This window comes from Tachypleus tridentatus, chromosome 3, assembly GCF_004210375.1.
Source record: "Tachypleus tridentatus isolate NWPU-2018 chromosome 3, ASM421037v1, whole genome shotgun sequence".
Classification (NCBI taxonomy): domain Eukaryota; kingdom Metazoa; phylum Arthropoda; class Merostomata; order Xiphosura; family Limulidae; genus Tachypleus; species Tachypleus tridentatus.
The window spans coordinates 75,266,436-75,292,377 of record NC_134827.1 but is presented as its reverse complement, the minus strand read 5'-3'; the positions used below and the strand labels follow the sequence as shown (position 1 = coordinate 75,292,377).

General features: G+C 35.6%; 1 protein-coding gene and 1 long non-coding RNA gene across 13 annotated transcripts in view; one reads left to right on the top strand and one right to left on the bottom strand.

Moving 5' to 3' along the window:
• Positions 1 to 10,198: 10,198 nt before the first annotated feature.
• LOC143247210 (nuclear hormone receptor E75-like) overlaps positions 10,199 to 25,942 on the bottom strand; it is a 76,793-nt gene continuing 61,049 nt past the window's right edge. For 2 of the 12 annotated variants that reach the window (XM_076494889.1, XM_076494887.1), the window contains exons 2-7: positions 22,022 to 22,110; positions 17,593 to 17,737; positions 15,410 to 15,675; positions 13,711 to 13,875; positions 12,869 to 13,097; positions 10,199 to 12,562 (exon numbers count right to left, since the gene is read on the bottom strand). In XM_076494889.1, the coding sequence (XP_076351004.1) occupies positions 10,863 to 12,562; positions 12,869 to 13,097; positions 13,711 to 13,875; positions 15,410 to 15,675; positions 17,593 to 17,737; positions 22,022 to 22,110 (2,594 nt within the window). In that variant the 3' untranslated portion in view covers positions 10,199 to 10,862. Of the gene's footprint in view, positions 12,563 to 12,868; positions 13,098 to 13,710; positions 13,876 to 15,409; positions 15,676 to 15,967; positions 16,494 to 17,391; positions 17,554 to 17,592; positions 17,738 to 19,837; positions 20,054 to 22,021; positions 22,111 to 24,244; positions 25,863 to 25,942 lie in introns of those variants that run through there. The other 10 variants (XM_076494886.1, XM_076494884.1, XM_076494885.1 and 7 more) reach the window with 10 other exon arrangements.
• LOC143247211 (uncharacterized) lies at positions 10,845 to 19,206 on the top strand. Its single transcript, XR_013026436.1, has 2 exons — positions 10,845 to 12,572; positions 17,956 to 19,206. It is a non-coding gene; the product is annotated as an uncharacterized LOC143247211 (long non-coding RNA).

Below are 25,942 nucleotides of genomic sequence, written 5' to 3'. Positions count from 1 at the left end.
CGTGTTCTTACCAATCGAATTACATAATTAGGCCTAGATGTAGGCTTTTTCAGTAGGCGAAATGTACATCTTTATTATAGGCGTGCTTCTAAGCTTTTCGATCTAAGCGATAGTTCGTAAGTATCAGTCAGTAGGCCTAAGTATACATGCAAGTATCATTGCAACAAGATTACTCTGTGACTGCATGTTTACAGCTTTCAAGTTCACGTAATCAGAGATTACCAATTTGCAAATTGAACAGTCTACATAAGTGGTTGCAAAAATCATCCCCCCCATCAGGTGTAAAATATCTACGCCCCTGCTTCGAAGTGCATCGTTTCTGTCTTCCAATGTTTCTTCTCCTGTTCCTAAGTTACTCGTGAATTATTATGATTCCTTTTTCGATATAAACTACGCTGTAGATTTATTGTCAAGACGCACGGTAGTTAGACAGAGCTTGACCGTATGTGGCAAAATGGATTGTAACAACGTGGTGAAGTTCCAGAAACGTTTTAATGTCACGTACCAGTAAAAACAAAACATCCCTTCTTCAGTATACTTTGTTCCTTAACTTACTAATAAAAGTAAAATTCTGGATCAGCGTAATATTTAAAGTTAAAACCGCTAACTATTAGGTTTTCATATTCGTGGTGGGCACAGTTTGTTTGTTAGTTTGGAATCAAGCACAAAACTATACAATGGGCTGTCTGTATTCTGCCCATCACGGATATCGAAACACAGTTTTTTATGGTGTGAGTCCGCAGACATACTACTGTGCCACTGAGGGCTGGTAGGTGTTCTACAGACAGTCCATTATGTAGCATTTCGCTTATCAACTACCAAACAATAAAAATCCTAAAGTAGCTCTAGATAGGCCTATAGGCCCGGCATGGCCAGGTGGGTTAAGGCGTTCGACTCGTAATCGGAGGGTCGCGGGTTCGAATCCCCGTCACACCAAACATGTTCGCCCTTTCATCCGTGGGGGCGTTGTAATGTAATAATCAATCCCACTATTCGTTGGTAAAAGAGTAGCCCAAGAGTTGGTGGTGGGTGATGATGACTAGCTGCCTTCTCTCTAGTCTTACACTGCTAAATTAGGGACGGCTAGCGCAGATAGCCCTCGTGCAGCTTTGCGCGAAATTCAAAACAAAAAAAGATAAGCCTATGTTTTTTGAACGTCTTTTTCAAATGATGACGAAATATGAACACATCTTTCTGTGCTTCCTGCTACATTCATATTTTAATTAATTTAAGGAACTGTGCTTTTCTCACGCTATGGGTAACAGAATTTTTGAAACAACAAAACAACACACTTATGCGAAAATGCTGCGATAAATTGTGGTTCTTAACAAACATTAATTCTTTAATTTTCTTCGATATAAAATTTTATAATGTGAAAACTAAACATTATCAAATCAATTTATTCAATTATTCATTTTTTAAAAACTGAATTATTGTTTTTCAAACGGAATTTTATGTGGGGGTCCTGTTTGTGACCATTGTGTGTGAGCCTTCGATGTAGTTTTTCAAAAGAACTCTAACTACAAAAATACCTGTTAATAATAAACAAACAGACAAAGAAATAAGAATACCTAGTGTGAATCCATTAAATGCTACTGTGATTCTCTAAGTATTTGGTCTCATCCATTTTTTTTATCAGTTTTTCACACTGAGTGTTGAAATCTGCAAAATAAATAAATTACTCATCATGATACGCTGCGTGAACTTTGTCCTTAGTAAACATCATTATTTTTTTACACAATTGCTGAAATACTTGGATCAAGCAGTATACAGTAAATACTTGTCGTTGTTATTTTCTGTGTAAACATAATTTGTTTCTTTGTTACTAGATGGCAGCAGTTAAACAAATGAAAAATGTTGAAAATACGTCATCTATAAACACCTAAGGTATTATGTAACAAAATATTTGTGTTTATATGTTGTTTTTGAATTGAACATAAAGGGCTATCTGTGCTCTGGCCGCTAGTGGTGTTGAAACGCGGTTTTCAGCGTTGTACGTCTGCAAACGTGCCGCTGTGACACTGGAGAGTGTCTTTACATGAGTGGAAAGTTATTGTGAAACTATACAATAGCACACATTTCAGATTATGCCCTAACAACCAATATCAAACGTAATCACAACGCGGTTATGCAACTAGTATGAAGTTCATGCACGCGGAAAGGAAGTTCTTTCGCAATGAAGTTATTTGTCATCAATAAAAGAGTGAAATAATCAGACAATTTTTGAATGTTATTACGACAACTATTACTTAAAAAAAATGAATTTATCCATTTTAATATTTGTTCGCAGCAGTTAATTAGAACTTAGCGACAATACATTATTACTGATTAATTGATATAAAACTCCATTGTAATTATTATTTTGATTAAAAGTTGTAATGCATGTGCATGTATCAATTATACGGTATCAAATATCATCTCCATTCTAACTACTATAGTGAAAAGCCAGAAGAGGCTTAATGATTGAAACTCGTATAATTAGAAAATACTGCATGAAATAATTAATATACAGTTCTATATCCTTTTCTTTGTCCCTGTGCCTCGCTGGTACAGAGGTAGTTCTACCGATTTACAACGCTAAAATTGGGACTTTGATTCCTCTCCATGGGATCAGAAGGAGCCTGACGTGGCTTTGCAATGAGAAAAAAAACACAAACACTCTTATTTGCCCGACGGCGAAATGAGAAACCTTCTGAAAAGTGAGTTTTAATAAAACGTTTTATGCCATCGATATTTTCTGCAGTAAAAGTTTGAAAGCATTGACGACCTGGAACTTTTTCAAGGTTGTATATGTAAATATATAATACATATAATTGAAATTTATAACTTTAAATTTGAATTTCACTTCGGTAAAATACTGATCAATGTAATAGAAACAGCGTGGCACAAAATTTATCTGTCTATATATATGGCCCAGTATAGCCAGGTGGTTAGGGCGCTCAGTTCTTTATCTGAAGTCGCGAGTTCAAATGCTCTTCATACCAAACATGCTTGCCCTTTCACCCATGGGGGCGTTATAACGTGACGATCAATTCCACTTTCAGAAAGAGTAGCCCAAGAATTTGCGGTGGGTGGTGATGAGTAGCTGCCTTTCGTCTAATCTTACCCTGGGAAATTAGGGACAGCTATCGCATATAGCCCTCGTGTAGCTTTGAGTGAAATTAAAACAAAACAAAATAAACCATCTATGTATATTTTCGTTTTTATTTATAAGCTTCAAAGGAATAGTGGGATTGACCATCACATTATAGCCCCTCCACGGCTGAAAGGGCGAGCATGTTTGGTGTGACGGAGATTCGAACCCGCGACCGTCAGATTACGAGTCGAGTGCCTTAACCCCCTGGTCATGCTGGGTCAGGTTGGTACTCCGCAATTCTCAACGCAGGAGTATATGTTTGTGTGTGAGTGAGATAGTACTTTTTTGCATTTTATGGCAAAAGTAATTTTAAATACTGAACCACCGTGAAGATTGCAGTCACAAGTACCCTACCACTAGTACTATAGGGTTAACTAATGCTCCTATAGCTTAAAATGGAGGAATATTTTACGGTTTTCGAACCAGGCAGTTTCAAGATCCAAAGAACCAAACCAAACCGTTTTTAAAACAGGTTTTGGTGCCTCTAGTGGCACAGAGCCGTGTCTGCGAACTTGCAACGTTAGAAAGTGAGTTTCGATGAACAGACTGTGATGGACAGAACACAGACTGCCCGTTGTAGGACTTTGGGCTTCACTTTAAACAAATCCAACCAGTTTTACGATAAAGAATAAATAGGAGTGCAGTGTTATGTCGTAAAGACAAGTGTCAGTGGATGGACCTTAGCAGCCATTAACGCTGATTCTATGGTATTTTCTATAGCACTGATTTCCCCCAAGAGTGATATGATTCATTAAGTTATTTTGTATTATTTGAATAACTGAACTTGTAAGAAATAAAGATAATCTGAACATGAATTTATAATCCTTCTAGATAATGTTTGTTAACCCAAACACGATGATTGCGTACGTTACTCACTAGAATGGGCAGTAGCCATTTCCTGAAAATTTAGTTCTGAGCTTGTTTCTCTTTTACTTAAATTGGTAACCTTACGGAAACTAGCACTACTATGTGATTGGTCAATTCAATTGAAATATGAGAAAAGCCATAATCTCAAGGTAGCACCAGACTGCCAATTAAAAAAAAGACAATTATATAACTTCATTCACTACATTTTACACAGATGATATAACCCTTTAACACAGAAACTCAAGAGCTACACTGAAATAACCAACAACACAGATTAACACTGTTTGAAGTGTTTGGAAGATAAAATAAAGTGACTTGTCACATGGATATAATATAAATAAAACTTTAACACAATTCGATAGTTTCATACAATAATACCCTTTAACATAGATAACGTTGCGATACTTACATTCGGAAAATTCCAAGTATATCACGAATTATTAACATATTTTGTTGCAATTAAATTAAATTAATACGTATAGGACAACAATTCAACAAAAAATCAATACGGAATAAACAAAAAACTTTAACATTATAAAAATGTTCTTTAACAAACATTAATTAGCAGCCTAAAATCATAAAATAACAACAAATCCACTGACATCAATTTATGCACTATTTTTATATAAAAATTAAAATATCTTTGACAAAGATTAGCCACTAATTATACCAAATGACACGTTCACATCAGTAAATAGATAAAAATAACACTAACACCTTTAACACAGAAATATGAATGTGTCAAAATTATAAAAAGTGCACCTTAAAGTAAAATCCATTTAAACAACAAATTAAAAAATGAAATATCATGGAAATAGAATAAACTATTTTATTGTACTTTAAGGGAACCCTTTATGTTACTGTGACAACAATACGAAATAGATAAACTTTGGCACACAGTAAGAAATCAAGTAATATCTTTAATATGATATACTGTGTGTTTGTGTTTTTTTATAGCCAATCTACGTTTGAATATTTGCTGTGTTCACCGAGGGGAAGCAAACTGTCGATTTTAGTGATGTAAATCCGTAGAATTATCGCAGTCCAACTGGGATACAAAATGACTTACAAAAAAAGAAATAATGTGAAAACCTAAAATCGTTTACAGAGAAAATGTAAAAATCAAATCAAAATCTTCATATAACAAAATCACAGAATGAAACATTTTAGGAAAACTCTGAACTATACAATTGAATTACCCCTTTTATATAACAATAATAACATGAACTAGAAATATAAGGAGAGGAAATACAAATCAAAACCTTTATGCAAAATTATTTTCTGTGCACTTGAATAAAGAATAAAAGAAGGTATACACAAAACAATTCAATCCGTTATATAAGTCAAAGAGCAATAACATGAAACACCAGAACAAAAACTTAATATAAACCAGAACTAGTAACTCACATTAGTATTAATCAAACCTCCTGATAAACACAAAAAAACGATAAAATATTTACACGTGATGATGACAAAACGAAACGTGGTACATTTGTTACAATGTTAAACTTGTTATAAAGATTTCTTTGATATATTCATGCTATCTTTAAAACTTTAAAACGTTAATATTTTTACAAATAATACCTACATTATCTACATTCCATTCACTGTCAGTACTGTCAATACCACAATTGGAATCTCTATCCTTGGTAGTTCCTGAGGTAAATTATTGACCCTCTTAGCTGGTACTATTCTCAAAGCATTCAACTTGGAAGAGCTTTCTTTCACTGCAAAAATCCCCACTGCTGGTATTATGACAAACGACAGCTATGAAATATCTATTTTCAGCTTAAAGGGGACCTCTTAGGCAATTTTTCCACTTTTTGGAAGGCCTTAGCTCCAAAAAAAAGCATTATTTATTGTTTGTTGGTGATACAGCTATTTCTTTGTCACCTACACTGTGTCGCTTGTAGATTGGTGATTTGAGACTCAGTTACTTGAATGCTCAGACTGGTTGGTGTAATAGGCACAAATGGTAATGGGTTTGCAACTGTGAAATTTACTCTTGATGACCTGAGAAATGGGCCTTAAGTATCCCCAGGATACTTGAAAATCAGCCAACTGATACATAAAATAAGATCTCAAACATTTAGTGAGTCAACTTACCTAAGTTACATTTTTACAGGTTTTGCATGTTCACATAGTCTATATCATTTGTAGAACATATATTCTAACACTAGGGAACTTCTTGGTTACTGTTTCCATTGCAATAACTAATACAATTTTCCTTCTTGTTCAATCTTTTTCCTTCCTCTCCTATCTGATTGTTAAATGAACAGAGCTTTTAGTTTCAGGAGGAAACAAGTGGGATCGAGACTGGAAAAACTTGTTCCTGCTTACATTAGCTGAGAAAAATTGGTGGATACTAAAACCTAAAAATCGTTTACAGAAAAAATGTAAAAATAAAATCAAAATCTTCATATAACAAAATCCTATGTCGTATCTTTCTCAAGAATTCTTTCAAGTATACATTTAGTGCTACCAAAGTACGGTTATAATATTTCACTGCAGGTATATTACTTTCCAGCTTCAGTAATAGACTCACAGCCAGAATTTTCATACATCTTGACAGAAGTTTGCACTGGAATAATGTTTAAAAAATATTCAGCTTGACTGAAGATGTTTTATCATAACATTGGATACACCAAGTTTACACTTATCACAACATCTAAGCTATCGTGAGTGAATTTCGTTCACCACTGAGTTCATCCAATTTCAATTGAAACCAATGAAAATATAATGTATAACTCTTATCAATAAAATTTCCAGATTTAGCTTTTTTTCTTTCAGATCTAGTGTGAGATTATTCATTGCTTACCTTTTTAATGAAAATTCACTAGCTTCCAAATATTTCAATGGCAAAATTGAAACATACTGTAACAAGTATTAATAAAAATAACAGTTGTACCTCAGTTGGGGAGAACCCAACTATATTTGAGAACATCATTTAATTACCGAGGAACGTGTTTCCCCAACTTTCAGTTCTGATGTCTGTACTGTGGTTGCACTGAATTGAGATTTGTTGGCACCCTTGTGTTAGCTGTCACACGTGGTGCAACTGATGCAACCCTAGTATTACTATAAGCTTCGATTACTTTTTCTTTGCTTGCCCTGTCGATGACCATTCCATCTGGAATCCGAAATAATTAATTATTAACGGTTACAAAACAACACTTGGACTTCATCCTTCCTTAGGCAGATAACTATCTGAGTTAATGGTGTTTATTTGTTAAAGCTGATTTCGTGTATGGGGTCTTTAACTTGGTATTTTAATATGTTAAAATATAAAATTGTCCAATATAATGGACATGATTTTCCCAGTGATATTGAAAGGTATGTGAAAAAAGTCGATAATATGAGGTTCAATGAATATTGATTTACTTTGTTAAGAATTTCAAAAACCATGACAAAGTTCGATTATTGTTTGGAAAGACAATTCTTCATTAAACACAATAAATGAAACAATTAAATGTTAAGGGGTTTTATGTCTAGTGGTGAAGCAGTAATATGAAAATTTTTGACGCTGAAAACTAGTTTTGATAAGCGCGGCACAGATGGTCCATTGAGTAGTTTTTTTGTTGTTGTTTTTTTTTGCTTAACGACAAACAAATAACAAATCAAAACTTCTTACCCTTTAAAAAATAAATAAAATTGAGCTGGATGAAAGCATCATAAGTTTGTTTTGGAAAAAAATTCGGGACTAAAGTTTGTTTATAAACTTCCTGTTTTAAATTTTCACTGAAAAAAATAGGTAATGACATCAAATAAGGTGGTAAGATACAGTAATGCATTCCCGTTTCTCCTTTCATATAAATAAGTGTATAAAAATAGATTACTTCGTGCCCTGAAATAGGGTAAGTTGGTATTATTGTAAACTACACTAAAGTAGGCTTATCAAATATACTTAATTTGTTCATGTTTGATTCCTGAAATTTTCTCATAATAATGGCAAATCATGATAAGGACATAAAAAGAAAATTATATAAGTTTCTTAGAGATTATTAAACTCTTGGATATTTCTGACTGTATTGAGGTTGTTGAGGTGTTACATAATGGCTTCAATCAATAAGTTCAACAAATAATTGAATGCCTTTTATTAAAATAAGTGCAAGATAGTGCACTTACATTCTTATAGTTTGGATCACACGTTTAATACAACTGCAAACGAACTTAATAGGGATAGTGAAAAAAATTGACGTAGTGGTGTATGAGTCATTCAACTGCTCTTTTACTAGAGATAAAGATACGTTAGGATCTATTTATAGATATATCAGTTACACGTCAAAAAATTATCTCTCTTTAAAAACATCACTAGTCAGGCCTCATTCGGAATGCTTTACACTTTTTGGTTTCCTTATCCAAGGTAGAACATTGACTTACTGGAAAAGGAGATCAACTAGGACCATTCAAGGGATAGAAGGGTTATAAGGACAGGTTAAGATTTCCTCTTGAGAAAAGAAGGGCAGGAGGTGTTTTTTGATGGTTTCAAAATTATTTAGTGGACTGATAGAACGATATCCTCAGATTTCTTTATAATATACTCTGACAGTAACAAGAGATAGACTTAAGATTTAAAAAAGTTAGGCTAGGCTCCAGTGTTGATAATTTGATTTTTCTAACATTTTAATTGACTTATGAAACGGGTTGACGTTCACACAAATAGAATCTAGTACTTTACAAAGGCTTAAGATGTGAACCAATAACTTCCTGAAAAAAAAGTGAGTTGAAATTCTTACTTTCCCAACATTAGGCCTAAAGGATCAAACACTTCCTTGTAATTTTATTTGACATACGAGAATTGCAATCATAATATATTAGAGTTCAAAGTTTGGATATTATTACAAATTTAATAATGTCAGACATCAAATCGTTTACTATAAACATACTTCACGAAAGTGGACTAGAAACTAATAACTATCGTAGGTACCAGAGGGTTGAGCCTGATAATATATCATCAGTTTGAATTGTTATTGCATGTGGTTTTGGTTTAATTAATTTTGAATTTCGCGCAAAGCTACACGAGGGCTATCTCCACTAGCCGTCCCAAATTTAGCAGTGTAAGACTAGTGAGAGTTCAGCTAGTCATCATCACTCACCACAAACTCTTGGGCTACTCTTTTACCAACGAATAGTGGGATTGAGAATCACATTATAACGTCCCCATAACTAAAAGGGCGAGCAAGTCTGATGTGACAAGGATTTGAACCCGCGACCCTCAGATTACGAGTCGAGTGCCTTAACCATCTGGCCATGTATTGCAACTGAACAGGATAAAATTTTCCGAGTTTAACGGTTAGTTATGCCTTTCCTACTTTTTTGACGACGTAACGTGAATTCGGTTGAAAGAAGCGATTGTTAAATGTAATCTATGTTAGACGAACATATTTTTTTCATAAACTGGGGTTTTCCATCTTAATTTAAGATTATCATAAAAAGGCGAGTTTACCGTATTTCTGAAAAGTACCTTTGCTTTCTTAATTACGTTTCGTGAAATTAGCTTCACAGACATCATGAAATAATTTAAAACGATGCCTTTTTCAGGAGTAATGTAAAACCAGACTTTTATATTTTACAATGATAAGTAGGAGGAGTATTATGCCTAATCAAATAGTTAAGCTGAGAAAAAATATTTTGGTGGTGGCTTTTTATTGTGAAATGTGAATAATGCAATATATTCAGTCAAATGATTCATTTTTGTTTTCTTTTAAACCATGACTTAATAATGATCCACTGGGGACCAAAGTTCTCAACTGAAGGTGCCTAGTAAAGATTTCCTATTTTATTGTAATATATTTCTTCATGACAAATTAAAAAAGGATGAATTTACTTTCCCTTAATCAGGCCCCAGTGATAAAGCCATATGTATGCGGACTTACAACGCTAGAAACCGGGTTTCGAATCCCAGTGGGCAGAGCACAGATAGGCCATTGTGCTTACAAACAACACTTTCCCTCATCAACCCAATTTCAGTTTAATGTGTTCCTTTTTCATCTTTGTACCTTCATGAAGACGACAATAACCTACAGTACTGCAGATTTTGCTGAACTGTTAAAAGGAGATTTGAATCCGAACCCACAGATTGAAAATCAAATGTCCCTAACCACCAGGCCATGCCAGGGGCCGTCCGTCAGAAAGTATTATTTGCCGTGTAACAGGTTAATGTTCTGTAAGTTTTTTTGGAATAAAACAAAAACATTTTCACCCTTGATAAAGCTTTATTGGATGCAAGAAAGTTGATGACATTAAGTACAAGATGACGAGGAAAAAAAATTATTTAACAATCTTACTAAAGTTATTTTTCTAGCTCCAGATGGCGCTAATGAAAAGAGGAAGTTGTAAAACAAACGTGTTTTTTTGTTTTTGTTGTTGAAACACCTCGCCGATAGGTAATGGAAACAGTGCTTTACGTCTAGGATTTTACTAGATATAAAATGTATTTTCCTACAGTATATCTGAGCGTTTTTTTAAGAAAAAGAAAAACTATTGAACAACAACACTAAGTTCTGGGTTCCATCTCTGGATATCAGATTGACAATTTTATTCTACCAACACAAACAAGACATCATATTTTGTACTTGCGTTAACTATGAATTCAGGTCTCTCGTATTACTTTTATAATAATTTACATTATTTTTATTACGAAGACTCTTATATCTACATTCCAAAATATACACTTTAATTTATCACAATGCCTTCAAAGACGTCATCAAGTTCTTTAAAAACGTTCGAACGAAAAACCTTGTCCTTATTCATAAGCGGTGCATCAAGCACTAAACAGAGTTCACCTTTGGCACACTGCCAGATTTTCATGACAACTGGCTGCAAGTCTTTTATTATCTCATTTTGTCCAAGTTGAACATTATGTGTGCATTCTTAGCACGGTGGATTGCAGAAGTGGAGATTTTTTAGATAAATTCAATGGAGTTTCCAAGAGTTCGTCTCCCTTCTGAACCATGGAAGTGTCTACTGCAACTCGCGTGTCAATATAGGAAGTTGGAAATCCAGGAGAGATGACTAGGACAGAGGAAGTACCTGGAGAATGAGGTCCTACGAACATTCGATGGTCAGAATGGGTAGAACTGGTCATCACACTCGTAGCTGACGATGGATGTTGATGTGAAGTGACCACACTTGCATTCGGGACCTGAGTCAATGCAGTGGACAATATATCAGTTCTCTTTTCGTCTGGTGTCCTAATATTGCTAGATGCGACAGACATTGGCCATGAGCTGGAAGAATATGCATTGATTTCTTCCAAAGGCATATAATATCCAGGTGGGCAGACCACAACGTTCTTGTCTGAATGACCAGAACCTACAGATACAAAGGTACTGGGTACTGTAACATGACTACCATTCTCGACATTATATGGAAATACCATTTTCACTGATGGTCTTGGTGAAACGGATGTACCAGTTGCCATAATAGGTGTAGCGCTAGTAGCCATAGCACTGATGGTCGTAGTTGGTGCCATCACTGCTACTTCTGGAGGTATATTCTCTGTTCTCATGATGATGTTGTGAATAAGGTCCGTTCTTTTTACCTGTTGTGCGTCTAGAAAACGTGGAGCTTGTTCCAAAGTCTTCACCAAGACACTGTGGGTACTTGCCAGAGAAACGTTGGATTGAGAGGTTCCTAATGACCTTGTGGATAGTGGAACTTCCGATTCTCTCCTCACGGCTCTGAACTTTTTGTGGTGCCGATAAGCATCTTCCATCATCATGTTGGAGTTCACTAATGGTGGAGCTTGAAGAGCCCTCTTCAGAACAGACATTTCTTCAACTGTTTCATTCTTCTCTTCACATTCAGTGATATCCTTCATCTTCTCCTCCATCGATCTCGGACTAGAGCACACAGACGTATTGGGAGTGTTGTTTGTACCGTGTTCTCTACCACTCTCAATACCAGAATCACTAGGTGAATCGACCCTCTTCAATTTTGAATAAGGACCCTTTAGAGGGTTCTCTCCCCCACAACCATCTTCTCCAGAGTTGCAACAATGTTCCCCTACTTGATCTCTGGGTCTTTTCAAATGGAGCTCACTGGATAACCTATTTTCATAACTACGAGCACCAGAAAAGGATGCTGATCTCAGAGGACTCTTTGGTTCTTCTGTGGACACGACGTAGCAGGTTTCTAAGTGTGGGCTCTCAGTAGCGTAATGAGGATCAGATATGTTCCACTTGCAGGTTGCTGGCTGATCTTTCTTCTGATCAGTTAAACAATTGTTCATGTTATTGTCACTAGCACATTGATGATGGACCGAATTAAGTGTAGTCTCATACTGACTCCATGGGTCTGATGACAAAATAGTAGAAGATGTCACAGTGCTGGATGAATCAGTTAAACCACTATTCTGGTTAAGAGGTTCCATTTTGTAAGCCAGAAACTTCTCAGAGTGCAACGTGTTTAGTGTTCTTAAGTCTGGTATCTTTTTCATCAACTCACCAAAAATGTGGGGGTTTTCTGGGTGACCTGAGATAACTACTTTTTGCAACAAATCGGACAATTTCTGTTGGATTTTCTGAACAAGCTCGACATTTCTAAGGCCTGGACGGTCTGGACATGGGTAAGAAGAAACAAACTTAAATAATTTTAATTTTACGTTTGTAAATACATTTAACTGAAAATGCAAATATTACTTATTTAAATGAGTGTCAAATTATTACACTTATCTGAAACTAACACGATAGGAAAGTGGAGCTATGAATTCCTTCACATAAGATATATGCACGTGGGATTTCTTTGTTAAATCTCTGAAGAAACCTTCTTTTTTTCTAAAACAAATGCGTATTCTTTAGACCACGTCTAACAAAACCTACTGACACGAGTTATTAAAAAAAAAGTTATAAAATGTTCACTCACCTGCAGCTATTAACACCACAGCACTAAACAGACCGAGTTCCCCGTCTGACAATCTTAGGGCATTAAGACGTTCATTAAAATCAAACATGGAGTCGAGAAGGAAACGAGCATTATTAGAAGAGTGTAAGGCTTCTCTGTGAATAATCTGGCCGTTTAAGCACATCATACTGTTACTCCGTGAATCAAACATGCAAGCCAGCCGGACCAACAGGACTTCAAACACTCCGGCCTGTAATAAAAAAAAGCAGTCACTTCTAAACTGAAGTACTTGGTAAATACAACCATTCGGCATATCGCTAAAATGTATATGAAATATGTAAGGAATGGCCCAGAGTTCAGTTGAAATCTTGAGTTTTCATTTAGTTTTCCTGTAATAGTTTTTCTTAACTTCTGACAGTTAATTAATTTAACTTGATTTACCAATGATTTCTTTTGATCATTTTCTGGTTCATATTGTTTACCAAAATAAAAATATAATGTCAATAAAAAAAACAAACTTAAATTCTGATATTTGGAAGACAATATTTAAAAAAAATAACAATCTAATATTTCAAAGACAGTTTATCTGTTTCACATAATGGATTCATTAAGTTTTATAGACAAATCCATCAAACATATATGCAAAAACGGCTCGTTTGGGTTGAGAAAATATTTTACATAGAAGAGCGAACAACGTTTCGACCTTCTTCGGTCATCGTCAGGTCAGGTCATCGAACATTGTTCGCTCTTCTATGTAACATATTTTCTCAACTCAAACGAGCCGTTTTTGCATATATATTTCTCTACAAGTGGGTTTTCTCGACATCACTGAAATCCATCAAACATTTTGACAAGTTACTTACTTTCAGCAAAGTCACTTGGTCTTCTTGGGGCAACAAGCTAAAACCTGGAATCTGTTTGGCAAATTCGACCACCCCACATATAGCTGGGGCAAACCACTCCGAGAAATGTTTCATCATCTCACTGTTTTCACCCTGCTCCATGGGTGCTGGGTTAAGGGGGCATACCTAAAGAAAACAGAAGGCAACACAAAACAATTATTATATTTCCCTGCAAGTTTTCAAGATTTAATTGCATATGACTGTAAATATATTTTTAATATTGGATTCACTTTTTCACTTGAATTCCGAATGTCAAGTTACGTTTAATATAACGAGGGTTGACCTTCTGGTATTAGTTTAATCAAATGATACTTTTTTAGTTAAACATAAAAATCCAAATCCTAATTCACTTCATGCAAATTTTAAGACTTGTACAACATACAAAACTAAAAACGAATCTAACACCACAATAAAGTAGACACTTAGCATACAAAACTAGAAGTAAATCCAACACCACAGTAAATAAGTGATGACGATAAAACCCACTTGTAGAGAAAAATTTTCTCAACCCAAACCAGCCGTTTTTACATATATATTCCAAACACAACAATAAAGTATACATCTAGCATACAAAACTGAAGTAAATCCAGTACAACAGCTTGTCTAGCACAATTTATTTTCATTGCACAAATCTTATGATTACTGCCTAGAAATCACTTCTCACAGTATAAACAAATCCTTATTGATAAAATGTGTCACGTCAGAGTTGTGTTGGCTGAACGATATATCCAAAGGTTCAATAGACACGATTCCCCGATACCTTCAACAGTGTGCTTTTCCATTTTGGTGTTGTGACAGCGAGTCACGTGCCCTTGGCATTAATCTCAACCTTAGTGACTTTCACCAAGCTGACGCAGCAGTCAAGGCCAGGAAGCTTTCCATATGAATAAGGCTTAATACGTCGAAGACTACATTACCAGTGGAGGGCGAAATACAATACTTTGCAGGATAAAAACTACAACCAAACAATAGCACTTCAACAATGTTCCTCTTCGGGACAACAAACCATTCTGTGTTTATTGATACACCTCTGAAGAAACAGATAACTGTCTTGTTGAAATTCCTAGAATTTCTTGTTTATTCGGTAGACAATTAAAATTAAAAGTTTACTTTCATCCCAAGTATCTACCTTGATGTAATATTACCGTCCAAAAAAGAACACTAAGGTTGGACCAGAAGTTCTTCAGATATATACTGCAAACTTATATCGTTCCCATCGATAACGTAATCATTTTATTAACACACAACAGATTTTTTGTTTACATTATTACTGATACTGTATATATCATATGACGCCTCAACTCTCCAATTATTCTGGCCTTATTTCGTGAGCATGCGTTGACTTACGAAATGATGGATGAAAGGATTATGCAAGTGATATGCATGTTCATGGCCTGGTGGTTAAATCCCGTGACTAGCAATCTGCAGGTCGTGGGTTCAAATTCCGCCACCGAACATTCTTGCCACTTCACCAATGAAAGCGTTATAACATTACGGTTAATCCCACTTTTCGCGGTAAAGAGTAGCCCAAGGGTGGACGGCGAGTGGTTTTGGGTAGCTACCTTCTCTCTAGTTTATTACAACTAAACTAAGAATGGCTAGTACAAAAAGACATCGAGAAACAGATAACAGAAACTAAGTTGTGCTAAAGAGCACCTACTGGGTAATGAACGTGTGAAACACTCACCAAATGAGGGAAGTAGTTAGAGCGCACTGGCTGAGCGCGCGCTCTCTCCATCAGTGCAGCGACCTTATCCCTAGTGTAGTCACACGTCTTCTCGTGAGAACTGATGATGGTGGTCAGAAGTCGCCCCTCGTTTTCAAGTTCTGAACTCACGGCCTTCTCATGAGACGAAGCGTTCACCTTCTGCATAGCCGCTAAAATCTTGGCTTTTTCCCGTTTCGGGACGCGTCCAAACCGCACAGCTGAAAAAAGAAGTAATATCGCGTTAAACATTTAACGGTAACAATTAAAGCGCCAATAATTTATGAGATCTGAGTACCAAGTAATTTTTCATTTTCGGTAATCAATGATAAATTTATATGTTGATATCTTTACTAAAAAAAAAAGGAAACGTGAGACATGTCAGCTAATTTTAAATCACTTTTCATTCTAAGCTTAGCGGTTTGCACAGCACAAACATGTAGCTTTGTGCTTAACAACAAACAAATAAACACACGAAGTAACTACCAATTTAAATAATAACGATAAACTTACGGTCGTTTTGTAATCTTTAAAACCCACTACATCTGTTTTTTTGTTCCATCTGATCTATATGCAAGTTATACTTGAGCGTCCATGTTTTATTTTCGGTAAATATTGCATTGATCATACTGCTGAAAATTCTAACCTGGAGTTTCTGTTTTGTTTTTCTTTCTCTCTTCTAATGTGTTTCATCAATAACTGTGATAAAAAAAAAATCTGTATTTCTAAGGTTACACAGACTCTCACTGAAAAGCGGGGCTTTCACAGACCTGGAATGTCGATTTATAGCCATATTACTCAAGAGTCACTACTAATCGCGGAAATGTATAACTTCGCAACCGTTACGATGATGAAACTCTAAAGCGCACATCAATTTACATGTGCATAATCCTTTCATCCCCCAGTTCGTAAGTTAACGCATGCTCACGAAATACGCCGGAATAACGCGTCCTTGAACTTCTGCTTTTGTTTGCAATCAGTTTACACTTTTAATTTTTCTAAATTGACCTTCGTGTAATACTTGGTGTCGCCATCTGAAGGTGGAAAGAGGCAAAAGCACCACAAGACAAGATACGACTGAACCTCAGACCCCAAATGAGCATTTCTTTTGCAAGAGCAAATATTGACATTTGAGAAGATAAAAAAAAAGAAAAACAAAGAACGGATTCTCACGTTTGCTTCGTATATAAATAAATAAAACGCTCTCTCTTATCACTGACGAATGAAATTGCCTAGCATCTTACGAAATATGTAACCAGTACTTTTTCGCAAGAAAACTGAACATAAATTACTGTTGAGTGATAACTGGAATTTTACTCACAAACATTATTTTCTGATATTTTTACATTAAGTAAATAATTTTCAATTATACATTATAAACTACCAAGCAACTGAAGGTACTTAGTACGCATTTAAACGCTGTGTAGGCAGATTTAGAGAAAAAAAAGAGTAGACCAACTAAACATTTAATGCCTGTGTTTGAGAGTGGCACACTTCCAACCAGCCCCTTCCACAACGCCAACATACATTAAATAGCATACCACAACCTCTTCGTGTCCTTGAATTAATTTTCGAACACCTAAAGTGTTGCACGTGTCGAAATAACGATCGGTAAGATAGTGCTGCCACCTATGGCAAACAACCGGAACAATAATCGTCCTGATTTTTTGTGCATAAGATGAGGTTATAGTTTCAATGATTACAAGCCCTACAGTATGACAATGATTCGGAAAAGGTGAGATTTCTGTCTTCGAAACCAATCTTTTAATTTATTTATAATTAACGCTTGGCTTCAACTCTCTCTATAAGTATCATGAATAGTTTTGTTCTTACGTAAAAATATTTTTGTAAAATATTTGTATATTTGTATTTATGTCATAAAAGTTTCTAAAGCACGCACCATTAATTTTCAACTACAGCCAATAAGAAGTACTCACCATCCAAGTAAAGAGACGGTCTGTCACTCATGTAACGGGGAATATCTTAAGATATTGCATGGGATCGAACCCGGATCGCTTAGTCTGAAATTCAATGCTCCATCCAAGGGCCAACCACCATCCGAAAGATTTGTCAAAAACTGTTTCTTAGCGACGAATTCTGACACAGGTTTTATTATAAAACACGCAATTGGTACTTACCATCACGTGACATTCCAACCGCGATGCACTTCTTCAGTCGACAGTACTGACACCTATTCCGGTTGATCCTAAGGATAGAGCACTGCTGGTTCTTGGTGCAGGGTCTGTACTGGATCTTCTGTTGAATACTTCTCCTGAAAAAACCCTGTTTGGTAGAAAACCGACAACGAACCAGTTTTAGAGTTTTACCGCTTTTAAACAACGAATATACAACTGCCATCGTACAAGTATTTCTTTAAGTATCTAAGTAAATCGAGCGGTCTGTTTGTGTCGATTTATTATTAATTAAAGTAAGACATTATTTTCCACTTGGTTTTACCAAGCAAAAAGCAAAATCACTTTGTTTTCTTTTTTTTATTCCAGTTTCCAAGTGCCTTCACTATATATCTGAACACCGAGTTATACGACCTGCCTTACCGACAGACTTCACCCGAAATGAGAACTGAAAGCGACAAACTACGAGTAGGGAAGTATTGAGGTCACCCAGATTCGCCTGTTTACCACAGTACTGACAAATCCTTCTGTTTATCGCAAAAGTTTATAACAGGTCGATGACCGACCGGTCTCTGTGACACACTTTCCCGAAAGTAAAAGTAGTTAATGACGTAACGAACTGCGAGAAAGTGAGAGTGTATTTACGTTCAGAGCTCGCCCGCATGCGTGCTAACTCAACAGTTATTGCTCGCCTAGAGTGGGCATGGGGACGATTACTCCACCTTGCATGGAGAAACTTTGGCGTTCAAAACCTGGGGCATTAGACCCTGATGCATTCCGCCCCCTCTCTGAGTCAATCAGGTCACTACAGCTATTCGTGATGACTAAAAGCTTAAACCAGTCAAATAATGTGATTTTCTGACAAACAGAAACTGTCAAATTCATACACCAGTTTTTTATGTCCTCTATTGTGTCCTAACATTATTCCAGATGAATTATGTTGTAAGCATCGTAAAACAAAAAAAGAAAACTCCCCACATATATCCCCATTCTAAATTCAAAATACATTGGCTATTATTCTTCTTATCGCTAAACCTAAAACTGGTGGCGTAACTACAGAATACACCTTTTCCCTCCGCAAGAAAAGCAATATGGCCCTCTTACATTTATACTCCTATAATTCTAATTACGATACCCTGCTAATTAATATTATTGACTAATAATGAAAAATAACTTAGAACGACGTCTAGTGTTTATTTTCGAAACACACATGTATCAAATTTCTGGGAGGTTTATTCACGTATTAGTGAAAAGAAAGTTGGCAGGTGAACGTATGGTGCAAATATAGTCCTTATATTGTCATCATGACAGTGCAGACCCACTTTGCTCTGTTCTTTCTTCAAATGTTTGTACTCTATCAGAACAGTGCAAGTAGCCTTTAGTTTTTTAAACTAATTAAGTTGTCTTTCTCCCTTGCTGGCAATTCTTACGTTTGTCAGCAGGCTCTTTCCCCATTAACCCTACTGTTTGAAATTAACCAATTTTTTTTTTTAATCAACAAACAAATATATCTTATTTCCTTGCTACACTGATATGTAAAAGTGTAGGAAATATGTTAATTTTCTAAATTAAAATATGGTTGTATACATGTTTTGTTTCCGAATAATGGTAAATCAATTAGATTGTTTGGTTTTTGTTTTCTTCACGTATATAAAACGTTTCACTCTTAAAGTTACCCCTAAACTAGAAAACAAAAATAATTCTTATCCTAAAATTTACGTTACTACTCCACAGTAAAATAATAAATACAGCAGGACTAAGTGAAGTGGTACAGGGGGGAGTGTTACATGGTGAAGCAAATAATGAAGCACGAACACCACACATGTGAGTGACACAACAAAATATGGGTGTGTGCGCACGTGTGATGTCTGGCTGGCGTATCACAAATATATAATATTGAAGAAAAGAAAGTTAAATTGACTAGAAAAAATCAATCACTTAACAAAATAAACTAAATCTACCATTACTACTGTTACACCAGAAGTCAAAGTATTAAACTAAATCTACCATTATTACTGTTACACCAGAAGTCAAAGTATTAAACTAAATCTACCATTACTACTGTTACACCAGAAGTCAAAGTATTATTTTTGTTTTAACCTTGAAACTCCTTCAAATTTCGTAACCAAGTAAAACTCAGTGGTTACGTGACTGACAGACAAACCTGTCCGAAATAATAATAAAAGGACAAACTGTAGGTTCACAAATCGTATTAACTTGTAAGCAACACTAGAGTTATTTAAACACTTACCAAATAAGACTGTCTGTATCAGTCAAATGTATTCCTGAGTTTCAAACAAGGGGAATAGATTAGAGTTACTGAGTAAATTTCTACGACCATCTTAGCTTCTATTCCTTCCATATCTGTAGAATTAGGCAACGTACAAATATCACAGTCCATTTGGCCATGACCTAGTATAATTTATTCTTCCTAGACCACAGGCCCAAGGGCGAAGGGAAACGACCGGTTATTCACCCCACCTCGCATGCCGTGAACTTGAAATCTAAAAGAACCAATAACTTTCAAAGACGGCAAGAGATGAACCAATAACAGTGGATTTTCTTTCTTTTTTTTTACGGTGGATATAGTCGTTGTTTGATAATCAGAGAATACAAATGGGATTTGAAATATCTTTCAAAAAAAGATAAAATATTATGAAATTATACTTATAGGCCAATGAACCCATTTCAAAAGCAACAAGACTGTGTCCCCACCCTCAAGGCAGGTAGACTGGCTCTTTATCGCAGGTGCTGCAAGGGCGCTCGAGGGTACACGCGGTCAATGACCCCCTAGCCCAGAGAGAGCGAGTTTCAAGGTTAACAAAGACAAACACGTAGAACTTTGTTTCCATGGGAACAGAACCACAACAAAGACAAACATGCCAGTCTTTCATGAAAGCAGTTCCGCACGTTTATCTGATCTGTTCCAACGAACCGTAAACTGCAGTCGATAGATATGGAAATACAAATTATATAAGTAACCACCAGGTGTCGGAAGAACTTATCAATATCGTACGTTTAAACTAAGCGTCATTTTCTTGTTTTGTTTGTGAATTTATTTAAACGAAACCTTGACAAGAGCTCGAAAATTCTATCAACGAACGCATTTTCACTGTAATCTAACCGCAGTTTTAAAACCAAGGGAAACTTAGAAAGATATCTAACATATTCTACGTTCGTCTAATAAGGATTTTCTCGTAACAGATGCCATATTTGTGCCTTTTACAAAATATTATAAAGATACGATGATGTTAGGGAATTTGTTATGTTTTACAATGACTTCGTTGTCCTTGGTCAAGTGGTCAGTTTAACAGTGCGACCCGACGCATCATCGAGGCCTTTCACACAATACCACTTAAATGTAAAACGATTTTTTTTTTGTTTGGAAACAAACACAAAGCTACACAATGGGTTATCTTTGCTCCGTCCACCACGGGCCTCTAAACCCTGTTTCTACCGGTGCGAGTCCGCAGACATACTGCTATGTCACTGGGGAGCCTTTAATACGACTTAGCTTTACTAAGGAAAAGATTACCGTTTTAAATATTCTTCGAAAGGTTTAATAGAGTTTTATAACTAAATCGAGCGTATCTTTAAAGCGGTATTAACAAATAAAGTATTATTCAATAACTAAAGATAACACAAGAAAAGTCACATTGAATATAACTCCAATTAAAACTAAGCCAGTCTTGAAACCCGATGTCACAGCCACTTATAGCCAAAATAAATTTATCATCCTCTCTTGTCAAAATGGCTCAAAGGAAAGCCTCTGGACTTATTGTGATAAATTCGATACCTACCGTGGGCACAGTACAAATAATCCATTATGTAGCTCTGCGTTTAACAAACAGCTATAGAAATAAAATATATCTAGTTTGGAATTGAGAAACTGTACTTGTGATGGTAATGAAAAAAAACTTGACGCGAAGTTGTGTTTTTAACAAGTGTAAAAAGAACCCCTTTTTTTTAAACTATTATGTATTGAAACCTATCAATTTTGAAGAAACAGTTGCTTACCAGAATAACAATGTTTTGCCGAAACATAGAGTAGTGTGTTTCGAAACGTATATCACAAACTTAAACTGTTTTTATTTTATTTTTGCGTGTGCGCATGCGTGTTTTTCCCCCCTCTGTCACCAGGAGGAAATTTAAATCACAATAAAGTGTTGGTGTGCTGGATGTTTAAGTATGAAAACTACTGAAACCGACTATGTTTTCAGTAGCTTTGTTTAGGAATAGGCTTAGTAAACTTACTGAGAATGAGGAAATGCACACTGGTATCGAAACACGATGTATCGTGTCCAAACTTTCGCGAATAAAATAATTTATCCTATATGTACCTCTGATGAAACGTATTTAAGGTATTGCCATTTGAATTGTGGGATTTTCTCCACTACTACTAGGTTATACTGTCAGTATAAATAAATATCCTCACCTTGCAACCTTCACAAGAGTGAACCCCATAGTGAAAACCACTAGCTTTGTCTCCACAAACACGACACAAAACGGTTGTTCCGTCGAACTCTGCAAAATAGTAATAAATTATCGATGACTCTTCGCCATCAAAAGTCGTTTTATAATAACTGTTATACTGTAAGTGATTAATATAAATAGTGTTTAGAAGATGGCATTGCGTGTAACAATCCCGGAAAACTTGTGGCATTATCCGAAAGGCCACGTCGGCAGTAGCTTAAACCATACAAAGTATGCGGAAGTCGAAAATAAAATCACAAATATTTTAATACCCAAATAAAATGTAAAGTGAGAGGGCAAAAAACATTTTTTAAAGTTAGCTATTTATTGCAATAATAGCATAAAAGATGGTATGTACCATTATACGAATACACACATTAATAACACAACTTACATGACTGTTATACAAGGAGATATATAAGTAATAACAGCGTATAAAGAGCAAGGTTAGCTTACCACGGCTTTATTATATTTGATCTGAGAAAGGTAGTGCCTTACCTGACCCGACCTCGTGAGATCTGTACGGATTACAATCCTGAATGGCTCCTCTTACATTATAAACTAAATTTACTAACACGTCATCTAAGATACATTTTTCTTCGTTAAGATTTATAAGGCCATGCTGACCAAACCGTCTTCGAACTTGACAAATTTATTTATAAACAGCGCAGTGTCAAATACTTTTTCAAGTATATACGAGTTCAATCATCACATGAATAAGCAAAGAATTTAGAACTTTAAACTTAAAAAAATATAACCAAGTGTTCCGCGTATGCGGAACATAATATTATTGTGCTTGTTCTTACTAGAAATCCATAGTAAAACACCAGATATAGCGTGTTTCAACGTCACACAAAATATTGCCCAGTGGAGTAGTTTAAAAACAAGGCAAATGGTTTTAAATAATATGCTTGTTTTCAAGGGACTTCTTCCAACTGTTGTCCCAGTTTGAAAACAAGTATTTAATTGTTAGGATAAATATAAAACTAACTCTCCAGTCGTTGCCATATAGAAATCAAAATATTTCATTTGTCGTGCGTCGATCTATATGATTATTTAGTAAAGTACTATGTTTTCATTTGGACGAATCAACATACACTGCGATGTTATAAATTCAACTTTTAAATATCGAGTCAGTGCTCAACGAATTCATATCATTAAAGTATATATAAGAATATTTCTGCCATTTTTAGACTCATACACTTCAGGTTTTAGAAATATATTATGAAAAAAATAAAACCTGAAGAAATATCGTGCTTCGAAATTTGGCTTATCTCCTTATTTTAATTACAGTAAAATGCTATAGTTCATTCAGTACTCTAACGTTTCGCTAAAGATATAGTTAGTAGTCTTATATGACGAAAATATTTCTATCAAATTTTTTACGGACATTTGGTCACTAACCTTAGATGTGAAAATAAAATAAATCACATTGGTCCATTTTGCTTTCAAATTTCTTACAAAACTGATACGATAAACTTTGAACCATCGAGGTCAACGTATCAGTAGTTAAACGAAACAAAGTAACTGAATGTTCTCGCAAATTCTTGTGAGATCATGTGTAACTCTGTTGTTATCCTCTAGGTGGCGCTACCAACTAATCAGTTTTTTGGTGTGTTTTTTAATACTGCAGAACCTCCAGCGCGCGTGCTCGGTCAACGACCTTGACTCGACTGTACTCTCGAAGCAGAGAACTCGGTTGACTGGCTGTGCTTAACTTTAAAACCAAGGTTGCTGGTGTGACACACCCAGGACTTAGCATACCTTTTATCGAAACTAACATCTTCATTAATTCGTTAATTTGACACAAGGAGTGACTAGCGCCTGTTGCTATAGTAGTTTTTACCCAAAGTTTCTAAAAAGATTTGCTGTATTGAGATTTACACTAATGGTAATAGTAATACAGCGGAAATTATTTTTTATGAGTACAGACTAGTCTACACGTCACAGTTGTGAGTTCTGTGAGTTGATAAGTTAAATAACAACTGAATCTTTAAGAGCAGCCTTAAGAACATTCCAGACGTTTCTGAAAACTATAAGAGATCTTAATTTTAGGTTATAACCGATATTTAAAAAAAATTAAAAACTTGATAAAACGAAACACGAGGTTATAACGTCTATATAAACTACACTAATAATAATAAAAAATTACAAAACAAACGATGACTGGAAAGATGTTAGTCACCTATATTGAGGTCCGTTCCGGAGCCCTTTCTGTCACCCTGATGATCTGGGGCGGGAAGCGTTCTGAGAAATTGTAATTCCTTCTCACTTATTATCATACTGTTCTTTCTTCTACTAAACTAGAGGAACATTAATTTAACAAAATGTCTGGCGAGAGAATTAAGGATTATTCAGTGCGACATAGAATTATCACCGTATTACACTCAGCACAGTCGAGTTTCTCGGAACTGCGAGTTCCCGCTTTTGTTTATTGGTCCTGTATGGCAGTGAAAGTGATCCACGACGCAGTTAAAAGTACCATTCAAACCACGCACCCAGGGGCGGAGTGAGTTCCACGCTCTGCTTGGTGAAACCAGTACTACCAGTTTCAATGGTGAGAGAAAGCAGGCTACTTGCATCCATCTACTCAGAAGTACAAATTCAATATTGAGATTCGGTAGCTTTTTACAGCCGGTGACTGAAGGATGAAGGGCCAGTCACGTTGCCTGAGTGGCACAATGCCCTTTGGAAGGTCTTTGTTCATTGGCTGCCTGCCAGCTAAGCTCCGCCTTGTACGCGTTTCCAGACTTAGACCTCGGAGTTCAGTGACCGATAAACGAAGAGATCGCAGGAGCTGCTATACTTGAAACTACAGTGAGCCCCTGGTGATAGACTCACTAGTTAATGTTTGGACAATTACAGAAACGTGGGCAACATACTCGGACGACCTATCGATTAGACAGCTAATACGACTGGTGAATTACAGTTCAAAGAACTTAGGCCTAATATAACACGCGCATTGTTTGGCATCTGGTCAAAACGAAGTTAAGATGTGACATACTGTTTGTTTACTAACAGCATCACCCGACATGAATTTTTCAACCTATCAACTTGTTTGAGCCAATGCACTTCTTGAAGATATAGCATGAAAAATGGCCTTGATGTTAACGCGTGAGGCAAACTAGTGCTCAGAATAACACCCCCTATCTCGATCTTGCACACATTCAGGCTCTTCTCTTCCAAGGTCAAGGCAATCGGGTCATTGAACCATGCCCTGAATCTTCACATGAATCCCTTCTCTTTTAAAAACCTTCTAGTGTTAACAACAGGGGTCAAGAGAATTTTATGATCATTTATTGCTGCCACAAGTGTTTTTTTGTTTTTAAACAAATATATTATTGATAGACCTATTTCTTCCTCCACGGATAAAAAAGTAAACTTTTTTGGGTGCTGTGAATTAAGATTCATGTTAGTTAGTTTTAAGATTGTTCGAGATTTAGGAATATGAAAAGGAAATATTCTATCACTGAGGAAAACGCTAGAATATTACGATAACTTAATTGACTACACAATATCTACAGCTTTGAGGACATCTTTGGACTACATTTTCAAATACGAAACGTTACTAAAATAACGATTTTTTCCCTTTAAAAGTATATGATTTTGTTTATAAGTTTAGCAAAAAGTTCTCAAGTATTTCATGTTTGGATGCATATGTAGAGTAAGGGGGAAATTACCCAAGTACTCTTGACTACATTAGGAAATACCACGAAATTCTTAGAACAAACTTTATAACATTTTAAATATCCATTTAAGGTATTCCCACCTAGTGATTTTTGAGATATTTTCCACATATCCCGTAAATCCAAAATACGATAACGTTTTTTACTACATTCCATGATAATAACAGCTGAGCATCGTGAGGTATCATTGGGATTAT